Source organism: Leptosomus discolor, chromosome 6 (genome assembly GCF_034619465.1).
Source record: "Leptosomus discolor isolate bLepDis1 chromosome 6, bLepDis1.hap2, whole genome shotgun sequence".
Classification (NCBI taxonomy): domain Eukaryota; kingdom Metazoa; phylum Chordata; class Aves; order Leptosomiformes; family Leptosomidae; genus Leptosomus; species Leptosomus discolor.
In genome coordinates this window covers 36,418,179-36,430,489 of record NC_141396.1, presented here as the reverse complement: position 1 = coordinate 36,430,489, position 12,311 = coordinate 36,418,179, and the positions used below count along the sequence as shown (strand labels likewise).

The 12,311-nt window shown below is 37.6% G+C and overlaps 1 protein-coding gene across 4 annotated transcripts in view; it reads left to right on the top strand.

Moving 5' to 3' along the window:
• HERC4 (HECT and RLD domain containing E3 ubiquitin protein ligase 4) overlaps positions 1 to 12,311 on the top strand; it is a 35,860-nt gene that overhangs the window by 10,933 nt on the left and 12,616 nt on the right. For 3 of the 4 annotated variants that reach the window (XM_086467227.1, XM_086467226.1, XM_086467229.1), the window contains exons 7-15: positions 2,657 to 2,787; positions 3,840 to 4,000; positions 4,394 to 4,470; positions 6,516 to 6,640; positions 7,177 to 7,236; positions 7,770 to 7,881; positions 8,213 to 8,402; positions 9,497 to 9,669; positions 11,568 to 11,684. In XM_086467227.1, the coding sequence (XP_086323353.1) occupies positions 2,657 to 2,787; positions 3,840 to 4,000; positions 4,394 to 4,470; positions 6,516 to 6,640; positions 7,177 to 7,236; positions 7,770 to 7,881; positions 8,213 to 8,402; positions 9,497 to 9,669; positions 11,568 to 11,684 (1,146 nt within the window). The remainder of the gene's footprint in view (positions 1 to 2,656; positions 2,788 to 3,839; positions 4,001 to 4,393; positions 4,471 to 6,515; positions 6,641 to 7,176; positions 7,237 to 7,769; positions 7,882 to 8,212; positions 8,403 to 9,496; positions 9,670 to 11,567; positions 11,685 to 12,311) is intronic. The other variant, XM_086467228.1, reaches the window with a different exon arrangement.

Below are 12,311 nucleotides of genomic sequence, written 5' to 3'. Positions count from 1 at the left end.
AGGGCAATGGGGAATGAGCATTGTAGTCAGTTCATCACACTTTGTCTCTGCCGCTTGTTCCTCCTTGCTCTCTTCCCCTGCTCCAGCGTGGGGTCCCACCCACTGGAGACAGTCCTCTGTGAACTGCTCCAGCGTGGATCGCTTCCACAGGGTGCAGTCCTTCAGGAGCAAATGGCTTCAGCGTGCGTCCCCTGTGTGGTCACAAGTCTGCCAGCAAACCTGCTGCAGCCTGGGCTCCTCTCCTCGGGTCTGTGGGTCCTACCAGGAGCCTGCTCCAGCACGGGCTTCCCACAGGGTCATAGCCTCCTTTGGGTGCATCCACCTCCTCTGGCATGGGGCCCTCCACAGGCTGCAGGTGCATCTCTGCTCCACAGTGGCCCTCCATGGGCTACAGGGGAACAGCCTGCCTCACCATGGTCTTTCACCATAGGCTGCAGGGGAATCTCTGCTCCAGCACCTGAAGCACCTCCTCCCCTTCCTTCTTCACTGACCTGGGTGTCTGCAGAGTTGTTTCTCACATATTCTCACTCCTCTCTCCTGGCTGCTGTTGTGCAGGAGTGTTTACATACTACTGCAAACCAATAGCAGAAACCAATGATTTACATAATCCACTAGTAAGTATTATGGTGTGAGGTTCTATGAAAAGTTGGTCATTTATTTCAAGGCCAATTTGGAAAAAAAGGCATGTATTCTGTGTCAGAGTGGCATGTTTGTACAGAAATACAGGAATTGATTAAAATAGCTGAAATGTGTCAAATTGCCTTACACATAACTGTTGGCTAAATGCATTATTTGGAGTCTTATTTTTAAACTTATTTGCAAACACTTAGGAGCAACATAGAATGTATAATGCTAGTGCTCTTTCTTACACTCATTTTAGTGATGAATAGTGTATTTCAAGCATCAAGTGATGATAAGTACCTTCATTTTGCAGTGGCTAAAAAAATACATACATGTCTTACTCTAAATGATTGACTCCTCTACTTTTCTTTCTGTGTCTTGATAGTTGGATTGGATTTCAACATTTAGGTATAAATCAGTCTGTATTAACATTTTGACATTTCCTGTTGTTCCTTGCTCTCAATAAAATATATCAATTTATAAACAGAATATTTTGAGCTTGCTTCTGATAGCAGTAGAAAACAGTTCTGTCCAATCAAGATTTGGGCAAGTGACTAAGTGTCCATTTCATGTCTGAATCTGTTGAATTCAGAATAGTAGAAGGCATTAAAGTTTTGAAAGTAACTATTTTTAGTGTCTTATTTTTGAAGAAAAAAAATCTAATTTTACTTACTTTTGGAAAATGTATAGATTTTTTTTAATGTTTTAGTTTGCTTTTTTTTACACCGCAGCAGGTTAAAAGTTGTTTTGAAGAATATGGTCTGCTTAAATGTGGTCATACTTTTGTTGTTTACACACACGTAATTTTCTACAGTGAAAGGAAAAGACTGTTCACAAACAATTGCTTTTTATCCTGAAATATTCTGTCGCTTTGACTGAAAAAGATGTGGCAACTTTGTAATCCTGAAGTTGATATTGATGTGTTGTGCGAGGTTAGGGAAATACAGAATGTAAAGAAAACAGCAATCTGTAACTTGCATGCTAAATGTTTTTCTCTTTTTCATGTACAAAAGTTAACTTCAAACTTGAGGTAAAGCTAATGGACTTGATTAAGATACTGACTTCACTGTAAATGTTCTACAAATTATTTATGTTACCAGTCTGTATAGCTTCATTTTCCCTTGCATGTGAGGCCTTGCAGAACGAGGGGTCTTGATTGGTATCATTTGTAGACAGTACTGAGTATATGTGCGAGCATTCTTCAGGTCCTTCTGAAATGCAGAAAAACCTGTTACTGTTTGTTATCCTGATTCAGTGAATGAGGCTGTTGGTTTTTCTCAGCGGACACTGCCATTTTAATGATGATTTCCAGCAGAGGTCCAGTCTGATGCAGAGTAGAATTGAAACAGCCAGCTTTACAGTTTCAAAGCATTTGAAAAGGGAAAGTTTCAAAGTTGTTGTAAGGTAGGTTTTATAAATTCTGAAAATGTTTCTGATTTAACATTCTTTCATTAAAGTTTTTGGTTACTTTCTTGATTAAATTAATCAAAACACTTTAAAAAAAATTACTTGCCTTACAACAATGTTGGAAGTTTTATGGTTTCTTACGCTTTCAAATAACGAAGCTGACTATTTCAGTCATACTCTGCATCATCTGCCGAAGGAGGACAGCTTCCTATTTGGTAATTTCTTTAAAATTTGTAGTCAGAATTTAAAAGCCAAAGTATACTTTTTTAATAGTGTGAGTTTACATACTGTTGTAGTTCATCAAGAAAACTGGAAAAGAGGAAAAATGAGGATTAGTATCCATTAATGACACAAGTTAATGGCAGGACTATTGTATAATAATATGGAAATTACAATAATGTGTTTTAACATGAGTAAGGTAATACTTGATAGCTGTGCCACGTTTTCATAACTGCAATTAACTTGTGACCCTTCTGTGTCTCGGGGCCCTCTTGTGCATATGTGTTTTCTCTCCTTTCCCCAGAATTCCAAAATCATCAGACAAGGAGATTTATTAAACCCCTATTTCTGTTAAGTTTCTTGTTCTGAGATATACTGTCATTTTAATGCAAATAATTTATTTGTTTAGGAAGGTGGGGTTTTTACATTTGGAGCTGGAGGCTATGGTCAGTTGGGTCATAACTCTACCAGCCATGAGATAAACCCACGGAAAGTTTTTGAACTTATGGGAAGTGTTGTCACACAGATCACTTGTGGCAGGTAAGGTCTATTCTGGGCTAGCACTATGAATCTTACAAATAACTTGTTTTCTATAAAAGTTTATTGATATTGCAATAGGAAGTGGGTTTTTTCTTACCCTTTGTGATTATGAAAGACAAGATAGTCTCTAACAAAGGGCATTTAGAGACCTTACTGGGATTTAAAAAAATGTTCAATAGAAGAGCTAAAGGAAGTTATACCATTCGAGGGGCTCTGATTTTCTAAACTGAAAGTGTGAATAATCAGTGTGAAGGTGTTGTTTATTGCTGTCACTTCATCATTTCCTATTAAAGAGCAAGTGTGTTTGGGGAGGTACATGAGTGTCACTGAGGATAAGTGTAAAATTTGGAAACGTAGCTTGTTTGGTGAAATACCTGTAATACTGTATGGTACTTCAGTTTCTAATGGGTTTTTATTGTATATATTATAATAGGACCCAAGAAATTGAAAAAATTCCCAGCAGACAGGAAAATTCTATGAATGATGTTTCAAATCAAATGAAATTGTCCAAAGAATTGTGTTCTAAGACAAGAAAATGAGGGAGGCAACGTAATTTTTTAAGATATGGGTGCAGTTTATGGCTTGGGTTAAAGAATATGTAAATGTAAACCTATCTTTCTAGCAGTTTGGTTGACACTGAGTGGACCCATTCCCTTTTGGTCGTTTATGTAAATTCAATACTGGTTCTTCCCAGGCTCATGATAGGAGAGAGGGCATCTAGAGTTGAGAAGGATGGTAGTGGAAAGGAGATGCAGCCAATCTGGTAGAACTCCAAATTTCTGAATGTCTAGAGATATGCTCTAAAGGTCAGACTGTGGCTAAGCAGGGGTTCAAGGCAGAACCTGACATCACCGTTCCGTGAACTTGCCCATGAAAATGGAATGTTGCCTGTTAGAGTATAAATGGAGTATTGCCTGTGCATTGCCAATGGACAATTGCAGTGTTTGATACTACAGGACCTTAAATATACTGTTTAACACAATTCTTAGGCGGGCCTGCACAAAGCACGTTATAATGCTTAGTTTTTTGTTACTGAATTTTGTTTGCCCTAGGCAGCACACTACTGCGTTTGTTCCTTCATCTGGAAGAATTTATTCTTTTGGGCTCGGAGGTAATGGGCAATTAGGTACAGGAACCACCAGTAACAGGAAAAGTCCCTTCACAGTGAAAGGAAACTGGCTTCCTTATAGTACTCAGTGCCCAATAGCCACAGGTAAGCAACATCTGGCATATTTGCTTCTTGGATTCCTATTCCTTTTTAGTGTCTTACAGATCTTGAGATTTAAACTAAATATGGGCTATAATCACTTTCTTCCAAACAGTCTATTTTCACTGTGCTCTATTCCCCAAAGTCCGTTTCTGCCGTAGGAGATATATGCTTACTTGAGCTGTTGGGTTAGGTCCTTTGTTAGCACTACAGCTAAAACTTAGAGCTGTTAGCATTTACCTCAGTTACAGATAGTCTTAACTATTGTGTTGCAGATGCCTGCTTCAGCGAGGTTAGGTAATGAAGGAACCTTTTTCTAATTGACTGTTGATTGCAGTGTCTTAAATCATTTCTCAAATTCATGTTTTCACAGTTGCCTGTTTTTTATTCCTGTTGCAGACAGTGAGGAGTGTTATTGTGTAAAGAGAATTTTCTCTGGTGGGGACCAAAGTTTTGCACACTACTTCTATCCACAGGTAACAAATTAAATATACTTTGCTTCCAAAGTCTGTCAAAGTCAAATTTTAGTTTTTTCTGATACATTTTAAAAGGTTTTTGCATTGAAGGTGCATTTTACTTTGTAGAGTTTATTAGAGTGGTGTGGAAGCACAAAACACTGTCAGTTTAGCAACTGGAGGACTTGGATCCAGTTACTGAGTGTTAGCTGTCAGTAAGCCCGTGAGGCTTTTTGGCATAAGCTTTGTTCCTGAGTGGTGGATGCACACACTTCCTTTCATAAAGGAAAAGGTGGTTGACTCTGTGAGTTCTTCACCCCTGCCCAGTTCTCTTTAGTGCCTCCTGACATTTTAGCATACCACAGTGATGAGGAAACAAATGGAGCTTTTTGCGAAAACTTGCAGGTGGTGACATAGTTTGTTATGTGATAAGAGTTTTATGCTAGTCTTAACTTAAGTTTTTAAAGGACAAGAATTGATCTGTTTAAATTCTAGTATGGAGAAAAAGTCTAGAAAGACTTTACAGTAAAAATGGCAATGTGGGATTATGATGGAAAAGAAATGCTATTAGAGAATGAGTTGCAAGACATGTGACTGTTTCCAATATAGCCCAGCAGATATTAGACCATAGGGGTTAATGAAGCATCAAAGTTGAGTATGTGGGGTGAAAACTAACTTGGATGCGAAGGAAAAAAGATTTTAGTGGGAAACATATTTGTTGTCAAGAAAAACTGAGTACAGGTCAGGCTTGCAGCAGCCTTTTGCTTCCACAGCCCGTTCTGGTGCTACAGAATCAACAATTTTTCTAGTTGTGGGGTTTTTTTGTTTGTTTTTCTTAATTCTGATTGAGTTGTGGTAACTGTTTGAGAGAAGTTTGTTCGGCAGGTCTAGACTGGAAAAATTACTGGTAATATAGGCTCAAAACTTCTCTGTTAAAATTCCTGTCTTAAACACTTTCTCGTGTGTAATTTTCATAATTACTGAAGTAGATTCTGACTAATTGAAGTGAACTGGAGACTGTATGAATGCAGTTATTGTGGCTTGTTCTGTACAAGAAGTATTAGCAATAAATGAACTTTGATGCTGCAAAACTATCCCTTTTAATACTCTCTAGTTTGGTAGTTTGTACTGAATTTTTTAAAAGTTATGTGAGTTCTGTACTCTTCGGACTTGTTTGTCCTTGCCAGTTAAGGGATCTTAGCCAAAATCTGTTTGTTTTCTCAAGTTAGTCTTTGGGCAGCTTATTTTCCTGAGTTGTTTCGTTGTGGGTTTAAATGACACTTCAGCTGGACACAAGGGACACGGCAAGAGGATATCTCATCCTGATCCTGTAGGATGGGATCAGAAGTACTGGTAGTACAGCTAGTCATCATTCTATTGAGTCAGCTGTGTTGTCAGACATCACCCTCAGGAGAAATATGTTTCCTTTCACTAGTTTAACCTTATTTTTGATGCTAATGCAGCTCGTTTTGAACCAGTGCTCCTACTCAAAACAATGGTTCTGCTTCTCTTTACTATTAGAAATTTTACTGGAATTCATTCAGTATGAGCAGCACATCAAAATACAGTTCATCTGATGATGCGGTGAATGTTAAGAGAAACATGATTCATTCTCAGAGGAGTCTGATGGAAGTGAGGTGGGAGAACAGCTGTCCAAAAAGAACAGCTGTCCAAAAAATTGAATGGCTCTTTTCTGTATGCTCACAGCTTGGCAGTGAGCTAAATGGCTCCTAGGGACTAGGGAGAAGAGATGCTTGCTACTCTTGTCAAAAGCTTGCTTACTGTTCATCATATAGGAAAGTACTGTATGCTTAGGGATTTTACCATTAAGTAAGCTGTGGTGTGAATTAACACACTCATCTAGATGTTTTTAGTGTGTGCTCTGCTTTCATAGTGAATTCGGAACTGCTAGAATAAGGTAAATTTATCCTTGGGCTTATTTCACAGTAGTAGTCTGTGTAGGCAAATTGTCAGTCAATGAAGAGATAAAGAGCTCGGCCACAGGACTGATTTTTCTGGAAAACAATTTTGCGTGCCTGATTCTTTACGCTTTCTTTAAAATTTAGAACATGGTGCCACCAGATGATTTTAGGTATCCTGACTATTTGAAGCAGATCTGGACTGTGAATGAAACATTTCTTCAAAGATTGCTGACTTTCCCATCTGGAAGACTTCCTGTAGAGATAGCTAAGTAAGTGATGTTGAGGAAAGAAGTTGTCTTTTATACTTTTACTTATGAATTTGGCATTGATGGGGTTTTGTACATACATAGCAAAGCTATTTTTAATTACTGATTTTGTTACATACATAGCTTTTGCTATACTTTCATTGTCATACTTGTTGAGTAGTTCAGATCCTTTAGTGTGTGTCATCTCTGTCACAGTTTAGATGACTGTACAAGATGAAATTAAGTATCTAGTTGCACACTGAAAAATAACAGTACATGTAAAGGAATATGAGAACAACTCAAAGATTATTGCTTCTGCTTTAATAAAGGAGGATGCAAGGAAATTAAAAACAAACTTCAAGACTTGCTTTGATTTGAGCGTCTTAAGCATTGAGTCTTGAATGGAGGTTTTATCTAGTGTTGTTCAGTCACATTAAAGTCAGTTCCATCCTTTGTACAACGTAATGTATTAGGGATTAAATACAGGGGTTTTTTTGCAAATGCTGATTTGCAAGAAGAAAACAAAATAAATGTAATTTATTTCGTATGAACAATTTCAGTGAAATTGATGGAACGTTCTCCTCAGCTGGGTGCCTGAATGGGAGCTTTTTGGCTTTGAGGTAAGTGGTCAGGCTTTTCAGCAAGTATTCCTGTGAACAGAATTAATGGTGGCTACCTTCCACTTAGTGTCTCTTGTTTCAACTGTAACACCTTCCCAGTATTTCCTTGTCTTACTCTTACTCTGATACCTGCAGTTTAAACTTCCTGCTCCTTTACTGCCACATGGTTTGTCAGCTGGCCCAAATGCAGCATGTCTCCTGCCAGTCTTTGGAAGTGTGTGCCGCTGGCTGCTGCCATGTAAGCCAGCCAAACTCATTACATCTCTGCCACAGGTTGTGTATAAATCAAGGGGAATGTATTGTACAGGCTGGTTTAGATCCTAGTATTTTTACACGATTGTCTTGTAGCTAAGAGAAGGTTTTTATTTCAATTGCTTCAAAGGTCATGTAAGAAATGGAAGTATGATGCTGTGATTTCTCATATTTTAATTCCTTAGTTGTTAGGGCAAAAAATTCAAGGTGGAAAAAATTCTCGAGTTGCTGAGAATACGGGATTCAGTCTTTTTCTCTGTGTTTTTTTTTTATTTGTGCAGCAATGATGATCATTACAAAACCAGCGCTAGATTCTCAGGGGTTGATATGAATGCTGCTAGACTACTATTTCACAAACTTATACAGCCTGACCACACTCATATATCACAACAGGTTTGTGCTGCATATTTTCCTTACATTTGGGATTATCTTTCTGCATTACACCTGTCCAGAAATACTATCGTTATGCTTGTTCAGACTCTTTTTAATAACTCTCTTTACTCAATAATATATCAACTGCAAATATGTAAAACTGTATTGTGTTGTGACAATTAGGTAACACATCAACATACTGTATTTTAATATTTAATAGTCTGTCTTTTCTAAATGTATAATAGTCTAGTTTAAACACTTAATGATTGTTTTCTAGATTATTTATCTAGGTAGGCATTTGCTTAAATTCACAATTGCATTAAAATAAACAGAATTTTATCATGTGCTCTAGGTGGCAGCTAGTTTGGAAAAGAACCTTATTCCCAAATTGACCAGCTGCTTACCAGATGTTGAAGCTTTGAGGCTGTATCTTACTCTGCCAGAATGCCCACTGATGAGTGATGCAAACAATTTCACAACATTAGCTATTCCTTTTGGAACAGCTATTCTGAACCTAGAAAAAGCTCCTCTGAAAGTTCTTGGTAAGAAACTGAATTCTTTGTTGTTAAAACTAAGGATCTCCAGATGAAAAGGTATAGAAATTCCATCAGTGAAGACATGGTCTCAGCAACACCTGTTGTGTATTTACATTTCTATAGAATTACTCAATGAGAAAGTTAAGGGTTAACATTGCTTGATGCGTAAGAAGACACCTAATCTGTTGCTTCTGGATGAGTTAACTGGCGATCCATATGAATTCATCTGGTATTGTAATTTTTGGACTGATTCCATTTGGGAGGAATTAAACTGTGTAGGTCAGTGTACTTGATACGTGTCTTTGCACTTTAAAGTGAAAATTATGTGGTCAGACAGCTAACAAGCTCTAAGCAATTTAGAGAAGTGTTGCAGTGCAGATGTTAAATTCTCTTGGTTTTGACTACAGCACGTGTTTTGTTGCTTTTGAGCGGTTGGTGCTTTCTCACTGATCCTAAGATGTCGTCTCCAAACATGCAGCTGCAAATAGCTCTATTTTTTTAACCCTTCTTTCTTACATCTTCTTATTATGACTCCTGTCACCTGAAATTCAGCTTAAAGAATTGAGGTTTCAGAATATTAGCTTTTAAAGTGGTGTATTTTTGAGAGGTTACTTTATTATTCTGCAATTTTTTTTTTTTCCTTCTAACCTATCTCTTGTGTTTTTCAGTAGGTTTTGGTGAGAGTAAAGGGCTTGTCTGCCATTAAGAAAAGCAAACTGCTAACTTCTTTGAACTGTAGATCCTTTTCTTTTCCATGGGTTTCCATTGCTCTCAGGACTGTTTGCTTAAGTCAGGGTTTCAGGGTTTCAGCCATCTGTTTTTATGTCAAATGTTACTTCGAGATACTGTCATGTACTCTGAACAGATTTAGAGTTGGTGTGTAACAGCGTTTGAACAGGGGTTTCATTACTTATACAGAGAGTAGTTTGCTGTTTAAAAGTCAGCACCACTCTTGCTGTGTTCAGTTTTCTTTTCTAGAGAGTGTGTTTGGTAGCTGACAAGTATGCTTTCTAGCAAAATGTGTTTTAGTTGAAAGGGTAGCATAACATAATTTTGTAGTGTCAAGTACTAAGTCTTCAGTGTTCTCTGTTTGTTGACAGAAAATTGGTGGTCTGTACTTGAACCTCCATTGTTCCTCAAGATAGTGGAACTCTACAAGGATGTCGTAGTCCACCTTTTGAAGTTGTGCAAGATGGGTGTTCCGGCTTCTGAAAGAAGAATACTTACCAATTTTCTGCACACGGCTTTCAGAGTTCTGGAAATACTGCATAGAGTATGTTTATGTTAGTTTTAACCGATTACTTATCTGTTTGTTTTTGTCAGCATCTGTGCGCTGTGTAGTTGTTAAAATAAGTTAAGTTACTAAAGAGTTTTAAATACTTAGACTTGTGTCTGCAGAGATACCTGTTCTGTTTGAACCTATGAACCGCTGGAATTCTGGATTCCAATCTGACATGGTGATGGAATTACCTGTGTTCTTGGGAACACAGACTGACCCAGTCAGTTGCATCTGTGAGGGTACGTTGGGAAGAATTGCCTCTTAAGCTTGAAATTATAGCAAGTAAGAGCACAAATGGAAGATAAGAGCAAGCTGTACTTTGAACAAGAAAGATCTGCATGGTTTTACCAAGACAAATGTTTATTTTTCCGATTTGTTAATTCGGTTTGTTAGTATTGTAACTTCACGAAAACTAATGAATTTATGAACTTTGAACAAAAATAGCCCCAATCGTTCGAAGTAACCAGACTCTGCACATCACAGTGCATTATCTAATTGCTGCTGAGGTCTCCTCTCCCACCCCCTATTTTCTTCCCTCTGTACTTCATTCTGGTCCTATGGCATTTTGTGTTTATGTGCTAAAAGAACATTTTAGACAGTCCTTAAGTGCTCGTCAAGTACTGTATTTTTACAACGTAGAAATGGGCACAGGTGTCTGAACTGGACCTTTGTGTGCTATATGTGACAGCCGTCCTCCCCAAGGTAACAGAAAGAACGGAAAAGACTTCTGCTTCGAAAGTTGGAATTTGTATGCTGTGGTTTGCTCAGCTTTTCTTTATTCTCTGTGGAGACCGTCAAATTAAGGCTGACAGTAAGACTATTCAGTAACTGTCTTGTGTTAGAAGTGCAAGATGTCCATTGCAGATTCCCATATGGAAAGCTGTTGGTATATAATAATTTATTATTTTGCTGCCTTTAGAATTTCTGGTACTGCTCAGGCTTGCAGTAGCTGTAAACCTTAACAGCTGAAGTTGTTCTTAAAATCTTAAAGCCTTGTGGGTAATTGTAGAATTGTAACGTGGCTCTCCTCAGTTCCTATTACTTTTTAAACCCAACTTTGACTAATATGTAGCTACTTTGTAGAAATAGTTAAATTTGTACCTACGCTGTTGCCCAACTGTTTATATTGGTGTAGTCTGGATTAGCTGGTAGGGACTAAAGTAAGAGTTAAAAATGGGGTGACATATCTAGGGTATTTTACAGATTTACTAACTGGTGGTTTGCAGGGGGTGGGGATGGTGCGGGAGCTGTTGGAGAAAAGTAGACTTAGATTATCTGGTTATGAAGACAGAATCGAGGATCTTGCTCTTTTGGTAGTTAACAGTGCTTAACAGTCCTTGGGAAAAGAGGTGTGTGTTAGACAAGTGTGGATGCTTCTGGATTATGCTGTAGAGACAAGCCTTTGTATAAAGTTAATTTTCCATGTCTGTTTTTTCTAAGCTTAATGTTTTTGAATGGAAACTATTTCTCTGCTCATGGGTAATATAGATAGTATTCATACGGTAATTAAGGACAGAGTTCTTGAACATAGTACTTAAACTTGTGCAAATACAGGAACAAGTATTTGTTCCACTGTGTACACAGATACGTATATTCATCACTGTTCCTGTGAGATCGTATGATGTTTCGAAGTTAGCAGCACTGTGTTGTGTGATACTGTATCCTCCCTTAATCTTATTTTTCTTTGCATCTTTGATAGGATTGTGAATAATCCATGTATCCATGTCTTTAACATTGTTTTTTTGCGTTCTTTTAGGCACTGTTGTTTTTCTATAATTTTTTAGTAGCTGGGTATCTGTGGCTGACATATCAAATGCTTGAAAAACATGGAAAATGTCCTTTTGAAAACTGTTATACAAAGTGCTAATAAAAAATAAATTGTATTTCTTTAGGTAAATGAAAGAGGACAAGTTATACAGTATGACAGATTTTACATTCATGAGATACAAGATTTGATAGATATCAGAAATGACTATGTCAACTGGGTCCAGCAGCAGGTATTTGGAATGGTAAGTTGTGTTGGTTTATATTTGGGTTTTTTTTGTGGGATTTTTTTATCCCATGTTTAGGTTTTGTCCCTTTAGAGAAGCCCCTAGATTCTCTAAATATGGGCACTTTCTTTTCATAAAGATACCTTCACAGGTCACTGGTGCTGAACCCACACATCTTCTGTCAGGTATTAGCTGAGGAAGAATCGTTAAAGAGATGTGCTTCTTGTAGGGTATCATTCTTAGGACTGACACTGTTCAATGTTTTAATCTATCAATTAAAAAGTGATTTAGAATGCTGTCACTTGAGACTTGCCATGGCAAAAAAGTTTGGAAAGTGATAATTCATGATAGGAAAACATCCAGAATAACCTGAATTGCTGTATAAGATGGGTTCAGTCAGTGAGAAAGCTGAAACTGTCTCGGAAAACTAAGTCTGGAAGCATCATAGGGAGTTGCAGGGGACAGATAACTAACAGTTTTCCACTTTGAGTATAGCAACAAGAACTGAGATAATTAATTCTTGGATCTGTAACAGGAGTGGGAAGTGGGAGTAAATTAATGACTGTGCAAAGAATTAATGAGTTGATTAGGATTTTGCCATATTCTTTGACTTATGCATTGAAAGAATATGGAGTAAGTTAAGTT